Source organism: Quercus lobata, chromosome 4 (genome assembly GCF_001633185.2).
Source record: "Quercus lobata isolate SW786 chromosome 4, ValleyOak3.0 Primary Assembly, whole genome shotgun sequence".
Lineage (NCBI taxonomy): Eukaryota > Viridiplantae > Streptophyta > Magnoliopsida > Fagales > Fagaceae > Quercus > Quercus lobata.
Genome location: NC_044907.1, coordinates 18212577 through 18232003, shown reverse-complemented (window position 1 = coordinate 18232003; position 19427 = coordinate 18212577). Strand labels below are relative to the sequence as shown.

The window sequence follows — 19427 nt, the reverse complement described above, 5'->3', positions numbered from 1 at the left end:
AAGCTTACAAATCGTCACATAGTAAATTGGAGGAGATTTCTCCAAACTAGTTTGAAACTAAAACTTTGTTCTAATTTTAAATATCATAAAAGAGAGTGCATCTCCCATATTCCATGCTAATTTCTAAGTGCAATTTAATTTATTTTAAAATTTCTATTAAAAAGGGAAAAGAGCGTGTTACATCATGTTTTTTTTTTTTTTTTGATGTGAAGTTACATCATGTTTCTATTTCTACGTATTCCACACTAAATGTAATTTAATATTTCTATTAAAAAGGAAAAAGACTGTGTTACATTATGTTTCTTTTTTTGAGAATCAAGACAGTAAATATTATTAACTAGGCCACTCAAATCAGCCATGTATACAGAGTTAAGATCTGGTGGTATTTCTTCCATCCAGATTGACAAATCAGGGGTAGAAGATGCACGGCGTGCTAAGGCATGTGCTAGACTATTACAATTTCTTTTAACATGAGATAAACTAAGCGATGAAAATCGAATCATGAGGACATGAGTGTCTGCAAGTAAATGACCATAGTGAGCCAGAGAATTGCCGCCCTTTGCTAAGGAGTTAATCAAAACTTCAGAGTCTCCCTCAAGAGTGATGTTGTCAAAGCCAAGCTCAATTGTAAGCTCCAATGCTTTCCGCGCAGCCAAGACTTCCACCTCTATCACTGAACCGGGTAATGGTATTTGCTGAGTAAGAGAAGCCATGATTAGTCCATGATCGTTACGGATCACAACTCCCAAGCCAGCAAGTCCATCTTCTGCAAATATTGCGCCATCGAAATTGACTTTATAAGCATGTTGAACTGGTGCCTGCCAAGTCGTTACCTGGTGGGGTTGTGGTTGTTGAAAAGCAGCGTTGCAAGAAGCTCTCTCCAAGATTCGGTCTTGAGCAAAATCCACCACCTGACCGAGTGAGAGTGTAGGCTTGCCCAAGCGCAAATTATTCCTTCTATTCCATAGAGTCCATAGCACAGCAACAAAGAGGTCGGGTTCCTTATTACCTGCACAAATAAACTCAAATATATCAGTGAAAGAGGAGCACACCTGAAGCGTGCTATGGTTCCATTAAGTTCGAGACCTCCAAACGGATTGCAAGGCTGGGCAACGGAACAAAGCATGAACCACATCCTCCTGGTGCAATTTACAAGCATCACAGCAGCCCTCAATAATGACCTTTCTGTGAACTAGATTAGTCTTTGTTGGCAATGAATCCTTACAAGCCTTCCAAGCCAGGTGCTTGACTTTGTTTGGAACTTAAAGCCCCCAAATTTTCTTCCAAAGGGGCGTGAGCAATTGTCTGAGGGTCCAAGTAAGCCATGTTAAGTGCAATTTAATATAATATAATATTTCAATTAAAAAGAAAAAAAAGAGCATGTCACATCATGTTTCTACTTCTATATATTCCAAGAATTTATCATCGGGAGAATTCGGGGCGTTCAGATTTGGAAAGGGCATGTTACATATTGTTTCGTATACGACAAGAATGTCTTAGGGCCATCTGGATCTTTGGCTGGAATATAAGATATTCATCATCATGTATTACTGTTAGACGTAGTAGTTAGAAGATCGAAACCATATTGTAAACATGCTTGTGCTGATGTACTTTTCTTTTTATTGTAAATTTGACTATAAAAGTTACTTAAAAGGTTGCATTAAAGGGTTTTTTTTTTTTTTTTTTTTTTTATCACATTGGAGTGTAGTTTGGTGGTAGGGATTTTCGAATTGCTTCACTTGGTGAGCAGTTCGAACAGTAACTCCAATAAAGCCTCGGTAGTACACATTATATTATCTATTGCATGTGGTCACGTGACATGAGATCGAAAAGTCCACACTAAAAACCCTTTTTTATTTTTTAAAAAAAAATCTTTTATAAAATACCAGTTGATATTGTAAGTTGAAACACAAGTAGCAACAAACTTTTTTCGGTTGAACAATATAAAGCATCAACTATCAACCAAAGAAAAAAATATGAATACTTTTTAACTTAAAATAAAAAAATAATATACCACTAATATATAATAATCAAGAATTGTCCTCCAAGTTAAGGGCCATGTGTGGAAAATGGAAATGTCAAATATACAAGGCAGGACCAGGCTGTCTAGACACCAGAATCTGACCCAACAGAGTAGCATTCTTCCAGAAATCAAGGCCAGAAAATTCCTAGCAATTCAAGTCAGCATTGTACCGCATGAGTCTGCTTCTCCAATATTATGGCATTCATAAATCATAAAATGTCCAACTTGGCTTCTGATGTCAAGGTACGTACGTAACATCCGTTCAATACAGCCTCCCATTCCCACTTGCTTTTCTTCACATTCTCAGTCAAAAGACTCAAAACTCCTTTTTCCCATCTATGACAATGATTGTTTGTTATTTATGCATTGGCGTTAGAAGTAAGGTTTTAAAGAAAAAGTTGAGTTAGAAGCTTTATTCTTTTAACTCATGACTACCTTTTAATTTATAAGGCTATTTATTTTTATATTTAAACAAGACATGTAACCTTATTAACAAAATCATGTGACTAAAACTACACATAGATAATCTTTTCAATTGTCACATAGTGATGTGGAAGAAGATAACTTTAAACTAGTTTGAAGCTAAACTTTTTCCAAGTTTTAGTTGAAAAGTTTGTGTAATATATAGTTTTAATTGAAAAACTCTTTAACTTTTGAGTGAACCGATCTAGAACTATTTTTTTCCAACCTATTATGCAGTGATTTATAAGATTGTCCATGTTTATTATTTAGTTAAAAAAGATTACTTCACATATATCATTAAAAAATCTGTGTCATTAAAACTAAATTGAATAGTCTATTCAATCACCACATAAAAACTTTAGCTCTTTAATTTCCAAAAGTTTGGTAATTAGACAAAGCTTGACTTCAAAGTTCAAACATGTTTGGAGCCTTGGGTTCCACTTCCAATTAATAACCAATAGGAATATGATATTTGTTCTTATTATCTGCAAGGACAAAATTTAGCTATAAAATTAGTTGTACCCTAAATCTACAACCTTACTCAATATATTTTTATTAGTTGTGAATTTTGACAAATTTACCATTGGATTACATCTTCTTCCTATATCCTCTATACTTGCAAAATTTATAGAAATTTAAAGATCAATAACTATTTTATCAATAAATTGTTTAAATTGTAACTTTTATAGTTTAAAATTATACATAAAATATAAACTTATAGATCATATATTAAATAATATCCGATTGACACAAAATTTGATATGTATTTTAAGAATTAAGAACGCAAAGTATATGCAATTCAACGGTTAGATTTTCAAAATATGTACTAATATTTATTTTATTAAGTAAGGTTGTAGTCTTAGAATATAACCAATTTTGTAGCTAAATTTTGTCCTATTTGTAGCGCACGTAACTCACTTAACCTAGCCAAGTGAGTCACTTGACACATGTTATTTTCCTATTGATAATTTGTGTCGAAAGTTGCAAATATGTTTGGGGCTAAATTTTTTCATTAATAATTTATTGTTAAAAAGAACTTTTAAGACTCGTTAAACTCCTTCTCAAAAAAAAGACTCATTAAACACTTTTACATCACTTCAAAAGCCAAGCCAAACCATAAGGGCCCATGCATGATGCAAGGTTCGCTTTGTTTAAAAACATTTCGAGGAAGAGAAAAAGAAAAGTTAGCGGGGGAGGGGAGATTTTAACTTACATTCAACTTGTCAAAAAAGTCTCAGTTCAAACTTCAAAGTTGGATGCTGAGGTTCAAGTTCAACCGTTCAAGTCCTACATCATGATGTAGATTGAATCACTAGTTTTTTATTCAATTCCTTTGCAATGTATGTATGTAACCATAAATATAGAAATCTCATTACTGGCATTTAATTGCCAGAAAAATATGTCTAATTAAATGAATCAGGAGATACAAATCCATGCACATGACACATATCGATTCTAGCTAATACAGTAATACATTATTATTATATCTTTCTTTTTTTGAGAAAGTATTGTTATTAATATTATGTGAAGCTTTAAATAAATTAATATTTTTTTGAGAAAATTTAAATAAATTAATTTATTATAAAAGAAAGATAATCTAATAAAGACCTTTTTTTTTTTTTCATTACTAAAACGTTGATGAACATGGACCAGCGATGACACATGACTTTATGTTGAACACAGATCATTGGATGGAGTAAGATCGAAGAGAGAGATTTGGAAAAAAAAAGAAAAAGAAGTAGAAATGAGATCTAACTGTTTGATTTTTATTATCATTTCCTATTTGCATGATTAAATAATCACATATGAATCTACGGCTACGCCACTAAAAGGACAGTAAAAAATCTCAATTCAATTAAAATAATACCATTTAAAGCAACTCAATATTTTAATTGGTAATATTTTATTAGAACAACCACACCAATTACCTTTTTTGGTATTTACATACTAAAAATTGTAAACAGAAAGGTGTTAGGTAAATTATTTGAATTCGCACTCTTTGTTAAGAAATGGCATTCGCAATTAAATTTTAGTGTATTCTTTTTATAATATTGTTAGATCATCTGTACTCACCGGTTCAAATTCTTAATTTCTTTCACATTACATTAAATATTATATGGGAGTCATATTTTTCTATGGTTTGAAGATTGACCATCTACCTGACCCAAAAAAGATTGACCATCTTTGGTAAAGGAATACAGGATATACCATTAGACTACAAATGGATGCGCTTTTTTACGTTCAAGGTGAAAAATATCATCAATTTAAATTGTAAATCGATTTATCTTTTATTCTTTCTTTTAGTTCATACTTCATAGCTTAAATATAGATTGAATTGCATAATTACAAATTATGCATAAAAGAAATTATTTTGTATAACCAGTACATTATGCATTAATGCATTCCACATTTCCACTCATGTAAGGTAAAACCTTATATATAGGATCTATAGGTGGATTCATCCTCATATATGGCTTGTTTATCAGAGTTTTCTTTTTTAATTAACTTAGCTAATTTGGTTTATGTATAACTATATATATATAGGGAGGTACTACGTTCACAACATTTTTACAATATTTTCACAACAAATCTTAGTTGACAGGTTGTTACAGGTTATTAATTTGAATTCATCACTAAAATTATTTTCTTATCTATTAGTAACAGTAAGTAACAACATGCCACATAACATTTAATATGAAAATGTTGTGAAAATGTTGTGGATATAACATTTTTCAAATAAATAAGGAAGTAGTGTCTCAACAAAATGTCCTTTATGTGAATGGTCGATATTTTCTGCCCATTATTGATTTAGTGATTTGTGCAACAAACCACTTTTTGTTATATGACAAGTTGTAAAATTAGTTGTGAAAACGGTTGTGTTAGTAGCATTATTGAGCACACAAGGATGCTAGTAGTTGAATCTCACAATTTTTCCTATTAAAAAAAATGCTAAAAGTATTCCAAATTTTACTACAAATTTATGTGACAGTGAATATAATTAGTTTGTTTCAATCTATATAAAATAATGCTTAAATTATTTCTTAATGATTAACGACACATCTATTTATAAATTCAACATAGTCAAACTAGTAGTATCTATATCAGTCCAAAATAAAAAGGTGAAGTTCTACCTTCACAACTTATTATAACAATTTTCCACCAAATTAAATTATTATTGATTTTAATTTAAAATCATATATAAAATTACATTTTTGTCTGTTCGTAATAACTAACAACTGCATGCGACCTAAATTTTGTTGAGAAAGTAGGTGAAAGTGCGTAAAAGTGAAGCAGTTGAAATTCACAACAAGTGGTGTGGGGCCGCCCAGCCCCGACGTGTCAAAGTCATAGAATCCTCATCGTAAGACACGTGCCGCCTGCCACTTCCTTGGCCGCCAAGTCAAAAAAAAAAAAAAAAAGGAAATCTCGGTTCACAACTCAAGACTGTGACAGGCACAGCACAGCAAAGCAGCAAAACCATCGTGACCTCGACGCGCGGGAAACACGTAGACACCCAGAGATCTCTTTCCTTCACGTTCGGTTCATTTCTCTTCAGTCTTTTCCCCCCACTCCCTCCCACCTCTCCGGATTTCTCTCTCTCTCTCTCTCTCTGACCAGAACTTCTAGAATTAATACTACTTATATTTAAGTAACAACCCCTCTCTCTCTCTCTCTAACTACACCTAACAGCCTCTCTTTCTCTCTCTATAAACCTTTCTCCTTCCTCTCTTTTTCTTCAATTCTTCTTCTTCTTCTCCAAGCTTTTTGGCTACAGATCTAAAAGCTATTTTGAAAAAAAATTGTGCAAATATGCGGAGTTTCTCTTTCTATGAGAGAGTTTCTAGAGCTTTCCATGACTATCCTTCACTCTCCAAGTTTCTCGTGGTCTTCACAGTCAGGTACTGTCTCTCTCTCTCTCTCTCTCTCTCTCTCTGCTTTCATTTTTCGAGTTTTGTGTTCGATTATAGATTTATAATGCTAATTGGTTTACATATTTGCTTAATTTGATTGTAGCTTCTGTTTTATTATTTGAATTTACTGTTTGAAACGTTTACTTTTTTTCTTTTTCTTTTTTTGGATTCAAATCTTGCTAAACTAGTGAAGGAAATGAATGATTTTGTAACGAATTAGTTGTAGTGTGATTCTACAAAGCTATGGTTTCCATTTCGTTGTGTTTTAATCCTGAATTCCACGTGCTCTGTAGTTTTCCAACTCTTTGGGAAGTTTACGGAATCAGATTGTTCTAGACTTTTTGTTCATTCCAATCGAAAATTTTAGAATATTAGATCTATAATTTGAACTCTGAAAGTTTGAGAAAACTGAATTACATCAACATGTTCAAATTAATCAGATCCGTACAACTCAGCCATAAACATATAGAGAATTAAAAAAAATAATAATTTTTTTTAAATTTTAGGTAGTTCAAAGATTTTGTGTTAAGATATTTTTTAATCGAATAATGAAAAATTGTGCTTTGAGCACATTGAATTTTAATTGCTATTGCTATAAGATTGTGAGTTATAACATAGCGCAGTTTTGTGAACTTGAAATTTTTTTTTTTTAAAATAGTGATTTTAGATTGAATGGCCGTTTCTTTGTTAATCCCTTTCCAGAGCGAATTTGTATTTTTCAATTCGATTTTTAATGTAAAATGTTATTATATGTGAGTTCATGATTTGATTTATTGTGTTGTTTGGCTTGTGTTTGTTGCTTCTCGTTGCAGTGGTGGGGGCCTTGTGGCTTATGCCGAGGCAAACTCAACCAACGGTGCTCCTGCCATTGCTTCATCTGAATCGGAGAACGTGAAAAAGAAGGTGGTGGTACTAGGAACTGGTTGGGCTGGAACTAGTTTCTTGAAGAATCTGAACAACCCCACATACGATGTTCAAGTGATATCGCCCCGTAATTATTTTGCATTCACTCCTTTGCTGCCAAGTGTTACATGTGGTACAGTCGAACCTCGCAGCATTGTTGAACCAATTCGCAACATTGTCCGGAAGGTAATCGAAAGTGAATTGCATAAGAATGTTGCTGTATTATGTGATTATGTTAGATAATCTATGCTTTTATAGTGTTAGGGACAAACATAACTAAGATTGCAGATTTCGGTGCTATAAGAAATAGACCGAAAATGGAAAAATCAAATTTTTGAGTAGTTATAAAACCAGTTGAAGAAAGGCCAAGTTACAGTGGCACTGTGGTATACGCTGTAAAATTTTAAAAAATCTGAGAAGATTGTGTTTCTGCGCATTAAGTGTGCGTTTGTTTAGCAACGCTTTTGCATTGAAGTTGGCGTTTGCGTTTTTTGGCTGGTCCCATGGCACTGTTCATGGACTAGCCAAAGCACAAAACTAGTGAACAGTAGCAAGTGAACAGTGTTTTACTTTTTAAAAAATATTTTGCTGCAGTGTTTTCAGCAATAAGTTTTCAGTTTTCCGCATATAAGCGGTATTCAAACAGTCCCTAAATTTCTTTGATGGTAAAAGTAGTTCTTCAATGTTTTCTGTATGCAAAGACCATGTCAACAATGTGGTCTGTAGCTTCTATTCTGATATTGCTTCTTTCTTGAAGGCTGTTGTCATTGAGGGCCTTGTTACTGCACTGGAAAATGAGTCTAATATCTTAATCTTATTTTTTTATGCCTGTATATGCAAGAGTGCGTATAAAACATGTAGAAAAACAACAACTGTTTTCCCTTTGAGAACGTGAAGATTTAAGTTAGAGAGATTATGCTCAGGTGTTTGTTACGGGAAAGAAGATTTCTAGATAAATATCCATGAGTAAAAAAAAATTCTGCAATCATAATAAACCTTCAGACACATGGGAATAGGGGTACAATAACAATATGCAGCCACTTTTTGCCTACCATCAAAGTAAATGAAAATAGAAAGAAAGAGGAGAAGGAACAGAATGAAGCCAATAAGACAACAAAAACTATACAAAAAGATTTGTACATCCTTAAGCAACCATTTGAGGACACCACAAATATGAAGAGGGGTGAAAATGAGACCATGGATAGATGACAAATTATTATTGGATGCCTGCAAAATGTGTTGCTCAGGTGTCAGATGTGATTATAGATTTTGGAAAGGAACTTGATGGATCCCTTTGTTCTTTGGAAAATAGAAAATAGAAAATATTTACTATATTGAGTTTGTGGACATGGCCCAATAATTATTGGTTTTATGTTTGATAGCCGCTTGGTTACCATTTTCAAATGCTAGGTAGCTTTTGTCATTTACTAGAGATGATGTATATAATTGGACGATGCTTTTCTTGACTTTTCCTCAAGCAGAAACATTCAGACGTTCAATACTGTGAGGCAGAATGTTTCAAGATTGATGCAGAAAACAAGAAAATCTATTGTCGGTCTACTCAAAATGGGAAAGATGAATTTGTTGTGGACTTTGACTACCTTATAATTTCTGTTGGAGCCCGTGTTAATACATTCAATACTCCTGGTGTGGAAGAGCATTGTCATTTCCTGAAGGTAACTTCATTGCAACCTTGTTAGTTTATGTTTTGGTGAATTCCCATGAAAGCTTCCCTTTTTCAGAAGATCTTTTTCTAGCCCCTCCCCTGACAACAAGAGGGAGAGAGAAAGAAGAAAAATTATTTATTGCTTTGGGAATTCCAGTATTTGAACAGAACATTTCCATGCATGTGTATGTTTCTTGTTTCTTGTTTCTTGTTCATCCCTGGGAATTTTATGTCTTAGTGCAGGAAGTAGAAGATGCTCAGAGGATCAGAAGAACAGTTATTGATTGCTTTGAAAGAGCAAGCCTACCAAATGTAAGCGAAGAAGAGAGGAAGAGAATTCTTCATTTTGCTATTGTTGGTGGTGGCCCAACTGGTGTGGAGTTTGCTGCGGTGCTTCATGATTTTGTCAAAGAGGATCTAGTGACACTATATCCTAGGGTTAAAGACCAGGTTAAAATAACACTTCTTGAGGCAGGCGACCATATTTTAAACATGTAAGAATGTGACACTTCAAAGCCTGTCATTTTTTTTTGAGTTGATATCATTTTTTTTTGAGTTGATACCTTGTTGTTCATGATGCATTATCCTCTTAAGCTTTTAATGTATGATTTTTTTTTCTAGTTCAGTTGTGTTCACTGAGTCAGACATGTAATTTTTGTCCAAGCCATAGAAGTTATATCTGTAGTTGGCCTTGTTCATAGAGGGTTGCAGCATTTAGTGAGCGTTGAGTGCCTTAACAGCATTATTGACATGATCAATCTGAAAGAGGACATTGAGTTGATAATGATATCCAGACTGCAAGTATTTAACATGATTTAAGATGTGGAGGTGAATTTTCTATAAAAATATTGCATAAACCATCTGTCATCTGTATACTATAAGTTTGGGAACTGTCATAAAACCTGATAAGTGCTGCCAAAACATTAATTGGGGATTCACCAATGTGACTTTTGGGGACTTACAAAAGTAAGAAATGACTGTCTCCATATTTTAGATTGTTTGAGACTTACTCTTTCAAAAAGGAGCAAAAGGACCACAAAGTTCTGTGGTAAGGCTTGTCTCACTGTTCCTTTTATATTTTTAGCATAAGAAAATATGTAAAGTTTGTGTGCTGGCTCTAATTAAATATTTTAAGGATGTGATGATGGTCACAATTCCTGAAGTTTATGAAAGTAAATTTTAAGGAAAGCAGGTGAGAAAATAAGATCTTAGTAGTGAATTTAATTTAATTTAATTTAATCAACAATGTTTGCAATGGATGTTTCTTGGAAGTAAATCTGTCATCGTGTTCATGATATGTCTATTACTTTATAAGTGCATTTTAGAAAGCTAACCTAACATGTCTATCTTTTATGACCACCTAATAAGTGCATGCACACTATCACTGATTTGAATTTCATTTTCTAAAAGTTGGATGGTATGCTAGGTGAGTCAGTTCTTCCTTTACTTGAAATTTCTCATACTTTTGCAGGTTTGACAAAAGAATCACAACTTTTGCTGAAGACAAGTTTGGACGAGATGGTATTGATGTGAAAACAGGATCAATGGTTGTGAAAGTATCTGAAAAAGAAATCAGTACTAAAGAAATGAAAAATGGGCAAATCTCTGTTATGCCATATGGAATGGCTGTCTGGTCAACTGGCATTGGAACTCGTCCCATCATAGTGGATTTTATGAAGCAAATTGGTCAGGTGTGTTTTACCTAAACCTCTGAATTATTAAAACTGCTTTACATATAGTTTTTGATATCATTCACTACTAAAACTTCATGAGCTGATCTTTTTTATGTTCATTTACCACTTCATTTAATAATTGGGTTTCCTTAAAACAGGCCAACAGGCGTGTTTTAGCAACTGATGAATGGCTGCGAGTTGAGGGATGTGACAGCATATATGCACTAGGTGATTGTGCCACTATAAATCAGCGCAAAGTCATGGTACTATACTCTATTAATTTTCTAGTTCATATATGCACATCAAACTCAACATTCATTGAATTTTCAATCAAGAGATGTTTGTCCTGTTAATGATGTGACTGATTCATTTGAATTTACCAATGAGAATAATTTTTCTGCTGCAAATGTGGCTTATAACTTTTTCCTTTTCTTCCTTTCTAAAAACGTTTGGTTGTGCTAGGCATGACTGACTAGACTTATAACAGATGAGAACTAAATCATTTCTCTTTTTCAAAGAGTTGATAAAACTTTTTTTTTCAAAAGGGAATTGTTAGAATTATGGTTAAATAGGAACTTTTGCTAATCTGTAAATGTTCAATTATTTCGCATGGCATTAAAAGAATTATTGTTAAATGATTGAATTCAGCATTTTATAATAGCTCAAGCTTTTGGGACAATTGGTAATTTATCTTGGAATCAAAGGAGGGGTTTTGAGTTCAAACCTTGTCTCCACTTTACCTCCCATTTAATAAGTTAAAAATTTGCTGTGTTGGGCCCCATTTATTATGGAGAGTCTAGACCCACACATGAGGGGGAGGGTTAGAATTATGGTTAAATGATTGAATTCATCATTTCTTAATAGTTTAAGCTTTTGAGATGATTGGTGATTTATTAGGAATCATGAAACGCATATAGAACTTGCATATTTTCTACTACACTAATTTTCCTTCCCAAGTATGCTTGCTGGCAATAGCCAGTTCCCAGTCCTCCACATGTTATTGATGTGGCAACCTATTCACTGGAGAACTTTTTTCTTTTAAATCTATATCAATTAATTAATAGTTGGAGAAATAGGGTTATGGATTACTTTGGGCTACTAGTTAGTCCAAATATTTCTTTCCTATTTCAGCCCTTCTTTTAAGCTTCACATTCTGCTAATTATATTTTTCTCCTTTCCTTATTGAATTTGCTTTTCAGGAAGATATTTCAGCCATATTTAGTAAGGCAGACGCAGACAACTCAGGAACCCTTACAGTCAAAGAGTTCAGAGAAGTTATTGATGACATCTGTGAACGATACCCTCAAGTGGAGCTTTATTTGAAGAAGAAGCAAATGAGCGATATTTTTGATCTTTTGAAGGAATCCAAAGGGGATGATACAAAAGAATCTATTGAACTAAATATTGAAGAATTTAAATCAGCTCTTTCCCAAGTGGATTCTCAAATGAAAAATCTTCCAGCTACAGCTCAGGTTTCATGTTATTTTTATTTGGTCATGCCTTAGAATAATATAATCTATCAGAGGCATATATCCTTATGTATGTTTTGTTTGCCTTCCAAAATGACAATGCAGGTTGCATCTCAGCAAGGTGTCTACCTTGCTAAGTGTTTTAACCGCATGGAAGAGTGTGAAAAAAATCCAGAGGGTCCTCTCAGGTTCAGGGGAACAGGCCGCCATCGGTTTCGTCCCTTTAGGTACAATTTGAACTATTATTTCAAACTGTGTTCGCATGGCCATGTTAGAGCTAGATGATACCTCATAAATCATAATCATGAATTTTAGGATCAAGTCCAAAAAGTGTGTTGTCTAAATATAGTACTAAGTTTCTAATATTCAACAACTGACTAGTCATGGTTGGCCACAATTGTATTATTTTTCCGGTTCTATTCTATCTAAAGTCCTATTTTCTTTTTCTTTTTTTAGAAAGAAGTCATACTTTGTTACTTCCTTAATTGGTGTCTTTTTTTACTATTCCTGGTAATGTTAGTTTTAAGTCTTTCTTCTACATTTTTTCATTCTCTCAACTTAAATCAACTCACACTTCTTAGTAAGGTTCTGACTTCTAATATGGATTGAGAATTATTTTATCTTGGAATAGCGTATGTTATTCTTAATTCAAAGTGATGAAACAAGTGTCTATCTTAACAATTTTTTACGTCGTTGATTTCTCTTTCAGGTATAAGCATCTTGGACAGTTTGCTCCTTTGGGAGGAGAGCAAACAGCTGCACAACTTCCTGGCGATTGGGTATCCATTGGCCAGAGCAGTCAGTGGCTTTGGTATTCTGTCTATACAAGGTAATTTATTTCTTCTCCTCGGTTTTGGTGTTACATAAATGATTTGGGGTATCAAATTCAACTTTCGTATTCAGAAGATGATGAGACCCATATACGCGACAAACCCAATTTTACTCAACAATGCCATCTGATTGGCTTTAATGTTAATAATCAATGTGCTAAGTGCTAACTACCAAAGGGTACCATTTATCAGATTTTGATTCTTTCCCAACGTTTTTTCTTGAACTTTCAGCAAGCAAGTCAGCTGGCGAAACAGGGTATTGGTGGTAACAGATTGGACAAGGCGTTTTATCTTCGGGAGGGACTCAAGTCGTATATGAGGCAAGCAGCTAACAGATAATTGAGTTTCCAATAGAAAAACGCGGCCCAATTTTTGTTGACCATCATTTACATTTTGATATTTGAGGAAAATTTTGTTTTCAAATCTCGATTGGTTAACTTGATTTGTTGAATAATTGAATATGCACTCTTGTTAAGTTGTCAGTAGTAGGTACAGTTGTTTTTTTTTCCTGGTTGGGACGGAAGGGGGGAAGCGTCTGATTAATATTTTCAGATTTGCAGAAACTTTCTTCAAAAATCATGCTACATGGATAGTTACTAGTCACCCATGTCAAGGGTGCAAAATCTTTGTTTTGTTCTTTAATATAACATGCCTTATTGTGCAATGTTAATTGAAAAATAAGAAAAGTTCATGTTTTCTCTCTTATATATCATAGGATTCGGCAAAAATTTAGCCACTCTGTTTCTTTTATGTTCTTCGTGGCAATCATGACTCCTGTGCATGAGTACATACTGCAAGGGCCTGAGAAATTTTCGTGCAATTGTAAACCAAGAGGAGGATAAAATCAACCCTGTTACTTTGGTATTAAAAATCAGTGTAAATCTTTTGGGACATTCCACTACTTTTTCCCAAAACCCTAAATTACCTTTTAAATTTTGGTCATTTTATTTGTCATTTCTTTGCAGGAAATTCCTTTGTTTTGGTCTTCATTAAAAATTGGTCTCTTGCTATTTTAAGTTTTTATCTTTTTTATATAAGATGTCCTCTAGAAATTTAAAAAAATTGATACAAAATCTTTACAAGCTCACAAGATATACCAGAAAGTTTTGGCCAGAGCCGTATCTAGCTTTCTAAGTATTGGGTCTTTGTCTCTTCTGTTAGGCCATTCATAAACATCGGCCCAACATCTTGCAGGGGCCACGAGGCCCACAACTCAGTATACGAATGCAAGCTCAAGTAGCTCAGAATTTTTAAAATGGGAAAGTAGATCAGATTTTAAATTAGAGAACATCCAAAAGGAGTTTCAACTTTCAAGTTATGAAGTAAACCCAAGAAATAAACGCAGTCAAAAGAAAGCGAAAATATTTCCAAATTAAAAAAAGAAAAAAAAAAGTGATTAGACAAAATCAACCTTGTCCGACATCCAATTTGAGGAAATAGGACTTTGTTTTTTTATAATTATTTTTAAAGTAAGGAAGTAGGATTTTTTATTTATTTATATATAATTTGATAATTACAACACAAACTTTTTATGGATGCATACTACAGTATTCTAAACGAAATAGGACAATTTACACAAACTTCTATAGATTCAACAAAAACTTTTTTTTTTTTTTTTAAAGCCGATTAATCTTCCTACGAAGCTTTTTTTTTTTTTTTTTTTTTTTGAATGATATAAACAGCATAATTGATACTATATCCTTAATATTCTTAATAATATATTATAAGAAATCACATTGATAATGATAAGTACTGTTTATAAAAATCAAAACAAATTGCTCAAACTTTTTGTTGATGATAATCATTATGATATTAATGAATATCTTTTTGCTCATTAATCGAACTATTTGGAGCTTAATAATAAAAGGATATCCTTTAGGAGTGAGGATTGTTTTAGGGGCGATCCAATCCTAGAGTCCAGTTGGTAAAAAGCCGAAAAGGTTGGTCACACATGCACACCCATGTCCCAATCCGTGTCCTTAAAAGACCTGCGTGGTCTTCCTCATAGCTGCATCAGCATTCAGCAATCTTAGCTAATTCCCTTTTCTCACAGCTCGAAAGCCACCATGGGAAACCCAATATCCCAACAACCCGGCCCATCTTGTCCCACTGTGCAACTGCCTGTGTAAAATATTCGTGAAATTTTTTATGTCTCTAGCATTGTTCATAATTTTTTTTTTTCAAGTAGTAGACAGTCATGATAGTAAGGTTTAACGAAGTGGACCTTTGAAGACCGAGAGAGAAAACTCAGAAAGTAGGTATTAGTAGAACATGGTCCTCCTAAGCTCTGGGGGACAAAAGGGTTAGAGGTCTTATTCCCATAATAAATAAACCTTCCCCATGTTTTCAAGTCTTGTTTCATGAAGAATTAGGTCCTTTTGACTCCATCTTATCTTTCATATTGTAGATTAAGAAGGGGAACCATAATTGTTAGTCATAAAAAAAGAAAAAGAAAAAGAAAAAGAAAAAAAAGAGAGTAACTCGACTTGAGGGGTTAGAGGTAAATTAAGCCATCAATAAGTCTAATGGATAAAAAAAAAAAATCACAACAGTCAAATTCACATATTATAACTTGTATATAATAGAAATAAAACGTAAAAATGACGTTATATCAATTATAACTTGTTACTTGTCATGAAATTTTATGTCGTATAGCATTGCTTATTATATGCATATTGCAAAGCCAATCAAATGAATTTTATTTTGTAGTTGAATTGGATCTTATCAATCGATTGTACCTCTCACCTTTCATTGACCCAGCAGTACTAATCTCATCGTGTCGAAGAGATGACCATATCTTTTATACTCCCATGAAAGATGACCATTAATGTGTGATAACGTGGATTGTGATTAAGTCACCTTCAATCGCTAAAGTTATCCCCACAACGTGCCCTTTAAAAAAGTTGGAATGTTACCTACATGTCGGACCCCTTTAAAGTGCACTAAATTAATGACTTCTTGACTTGATTTTTTTATAATTATTATGAAAATCAAGAAGATTTTATTGAAACAGAAACTGTAAAACTATACTGACAAAGTAGCTAGCTTGTTCCATAACGACCAGATTTCTAAGCAGTGAGCTGAACCTCAGTGAACTCATTGTGTATAAAATCAATATGATTATAGCTACTTTGCATTTAAAAAGATAATTGGAGAATGAACTACATTCCATATACTAGGGAAAAAATTGGCCTTTACCCTTTTTAAAAAAATAATCTAGCATTTTTTCCCATTTCCCAAACTAATTAGGGAAACGCTCATTTTTTGAAACTTGACTTTCTCAAAATTGAGTTAAACCCCTATAGTGGCATTTTAAGGAGCCTATAGTGATGTTTTAATGAGTTTATAGTGGCGTTTTGTAACTCAAGTTCCATGAACTCGAGTTATAGGTAAAAAAAAGGCGAAAATGTACTTTTGGTCCCTACATTTTAGGCCTATTCATAATTTGGTCTCTAAATTGATTTAGCTCCTAGGTCAGTCCCTAATTTTTAAAAATTGTTTTTAAAATAGTCCCTACCGTCAACCTAGTGACAGAAAATGTTGAGGTGGCAAACGACGTGTCCTACTTACTGACATGGCACTGACATGGATAATAAAATATTATTAAAAAAACTTATTTAGCATTTTTGAAATGCCACGTCAAATTTAAATTAATAAAACATTAAAACAAAAATCCAGGTCAGAAATTTTAAAATAAATAAATAAATAAATAAACATTAATTTAATTAAATTAAGAAAAAAAAAGTTTTTTCAGTTTAAAAATTTGAGTTTAAAAAATGGGTTTGTTTTTCATTATTTTTCGGAAGAACATTGTTCTTCTTCTTCCCTAGGACATGAACTTCATGCTTCATGTTCTTCCCCAAATCAAACCCAATAAATCCAAAAAATCAAACCCATAAACATCTAGTAAATCAAACCTAATAAATCCAAGAAATCAACTCATAAACCACCCAATAAATCTAAGAAATCAAACCCATAAACATCCAGTAAATCAAACCCAATAAATCCAAGAAATCAAACCCATAAACCTCTAGTAAATCAAACCCAATAAATCCAAAAAATAAATATACAAATCCACATCATCAAAAAAAAAAAAAAAAAAAACCACAAACACGAAACCAAACTCACCGAGACAACTCCATCTCCGAAACACAAACATGGCCACACCAATCTCCACAGCCACACTAATCTCCACCTCCACTACCGACCACCCACCCCTACAGAAACCCAGAAAAAAGAAGCAACGCTAGCGTCACTGGCATCATCAGACACCGACAAATCACCGAAGGGCACGTTGGACACTCCCATCCTCCCTCTCATCAACACCCTCAACAACCACCCTTGCTACTTCACCACCAACTCCTGCTCCGGCCATATCTCTATCCTCTCCCAACCCATACACCAAACCCAACCCAACAAAAAATCCAAAGGCGGCTCCTGGCTCTTCGTCTCCCACGACCCGGCCGATCCCGAGTCAGTCATCTCCCTCCTCTTCCCTGACTCACCAACTTGCTCTAAACCCGAGTTCGAACTCGGCCTCCGCTTCGAACTGCTCATCGTCGCCGTGGAGTGCAAAGACCTCACCTCAGCTCTGTCGTTGGTCTCCACGACCAGGTCGGCCGGGTTTAGAGATTCTGACATAACCTACGCGAACAACAAGCGCATGATTGTCGCGATCTGCTGCTCGATCCGGCTGGAGGTTCCGTTGGGGACCACCGAGTTCGTCATGGTCTCGCCGGAGTTCATTCTCACATTGTCCGTGTGGCCAACAAGAAAATGGAAGAGACAGAGAAAGAGAAGATCTAAAGAAAAAAAAAAAGAAAAAAAAAGAAAGATACAGACAGAGGGAATCTGAAAATTTTTTTCTTTTTTTGTTTTTGATTTTGAATTTTTTTTAGTTTAATTTTTTTATTAATTAAAATGCTGACTTGTCATTAAAACGTTGACATGGTATTTTTAATAATATTTTAATATCCACGTCAGTGCCATGTCAGCAAGTAGGACACACCGTTTGCCACCTCAGCATTTTCTGTCACTAGGTTGACGGTAAGGACTATTTTAAAAATGATTTTTAAAAATCAAGAACTGACTTAGGAGCAAAATCAATTTAGGGACCAAATTGTGAATAGGTCCAAAATGTAGGGACTAAAAGTGCATTTTCGCCTAAAAAAAAAAGGAAAAACTTGCATTGAACTTGAGTTCATGAAGATCGAGTTACAAAACGCTACTATAAGTCCTTAAAACGTCACTATAGGCTCTTTAAAACGCCACTATAAGCCTCAAGATTTTTTTTTTTTTTTTTTTTTTTAACTTGATTTTGAGAAAGTTAAGTTTCAAAAGAGGAGTATTTCCCTAATTAGTTTGGAAAATGAGACAAAATGCTGGATAAAATACTGGATTGTTTTTTTAAAAAAGGATAAAGACCAATTTTGCCCCATATACTAGGCAGTAGCATGATTGATTCCTTCGAGAAATATATATCATTGAGAAATTGCTTCCAATATGACTCATGCTCCAGACTCCAGAGTTCACACACCCATTTTGTAATAGCAGAACGAAGCTTTAAAAAAAAAGAAAAAGAAAGATATTTATTTGACCCCGGCATTGACTCTAGTAGTAATCAAAGTTAGATTTTTTTTTTTTTAAGGAACAATATAAGGTTGAATTTGCATATACATATATATATATATATATATATATAGTAATTATCTCTTTCCAATGATTGAATGGTATCTCAGGTTTAGGGTTCGAATCCCCTTAACCTAAGAGTTATTAGCTCATTAACCAAAATGAAATTATATGAAACTTAAATCACTTTGTGGACATTGACGCAAACTTCTACGTAATGATTATGTGGGCATAACATATGCTATTTTAGTTGTAAGTGAATCAAGAAATTTGTGAATAAGAAAATAAACCAAACTTAAATACGTTTTAGCTGGATGATGTGAACTTCACTTGTATTTAAAAAATAAAATGGAGTTAACAATTTCAAAATTTTAATATTCAACTCGGTTTGACATAGATTAGTGTCATAAATAACACCTGTTGTCATCGGTTTTCATATTTAGCTCCGCATCCTTTCTTATGCTCTTCAATACTTCATCATCAACAAAGAGCGAGTCTCGCTCACGAATAAGCCTCGTTTTGGAGACATTATAAAGTTCTCATAGTGGAGCACGTCACTTATCTACCATTTTACTAAAAGACTTCTACATGTTTAAAATTACTGAGTCAAAATTTTATTTTAAACAAAAACTGATTACTAATTAAATAATTTTAAATAGGTGAGAAACTCATTTGGTAGTTTTTACTTATTTATCTATAAATATAATATTATTACAAATTTATAATGTTCATGATAATTTCTCTTTTAAGCTAACTCGAACATCTCTTTCTCTCGGCCTAAAAAAAAAAAAAAATCTCTTTCTATCTGTATATATAATCTTTACCCTTTGTCTTTGAGAATTATTATTTGCTTCTCTCTCTC

The 19427-nt window shown here is 33.5% G+C and overlaps 2 protein-coding genes across 2 annotated transcripts; one reads left to right on the top strand and one right to left on the bottom strand.

Moving 5' to 3' along the window:
• Positions 1-245: 245 nt before the first annotated feature.
• Positions 246-1599, bottom strand: LOC115984735. Its single transcript, XM_031107748.1, has 3 exons — positions 1087-1599; positions 834-1009; positions 246-695 (listed from the first exon to the last, which is right to left on the bottom strand). Exons 1-3 carry the CDS (start codon positions 1157-1159, stop codon positions 246-248), a joined length of 699 nt encoding a protein of 232 aa, XP_030963608.1. The 5' UTR covers positions 1160-1599.
• A 4417-nt stretch (positions 1600-6016) lies between these two features.
• On the top strand, positions 6017-13644 carry LOC115986754 (external alternative NAD(P)H-ubiquinone oxidoreductase B2, mitochondrial). Its single transcript, XM_031110026.1, has 10 exons — positions 6017-6384; positions 7209-7485; positions 8781-8975; positions 9209-9459; positions 10437-10656; positions 10797-10901; positions 11838-12110; positions 12213-12334; positions 12817-12936; positions 13169-13644. The coding sequence occupies exons 1-10, from the start codon at positions 6296-6298 to the stop codon at positions 13254-13256; spliced, it is 1740 nt and encodes a 579-aa protein (XP_030965886.1). The 5' UTR covers positions 6017-6295; the 3' UTR covers positions 13257-13644.
• Positions 13645-19427: the final 5783 nt, after the last annotated feature.

Coding starts and splice junctions, on each gene's coding strand:
- LOC115986754 (XM_031110026.1), top strand. CDS start 6,296: ATGCGGAGTTTCTCTTTCTATGAGAGAGTTTCTAGAGCTTTCCATGAC. Junction 9,460..10,436: donor GGCGACCATATTTTAAACAT/GTAAGAATGTGA, acceptor ATACTTTTGCAG/GTTTGACAAAAGAATCACAA. Junction 10,902..11,837: donor TAAATCAGCGCAAAGTCATG/GTACTATACTCT, acceptor TTTGCTTTTCAG/GAAGATATTTCAGCCATATT.
- LOC115984735 (XM_031107748.1), bottom strand. CDS start 1,159: ATGCTTGTAAATTGCACCAGGAGGATGTGGTTCATGCTTTGTTCCGTT. Junction 1,010..1,086: donor GCCTTGCAATCCGTTTGGAG/GTCTCGAACTTA, acceptor TTATTTGTGCAG/GTAATAAGGAACCCGACCTC. Junction 696..833: donor AACAACCACAACCCCACCAG/GTAACGACTTGG, acceptor TCTCTTACTCAG/CAAATACCATTACCCGGTTC.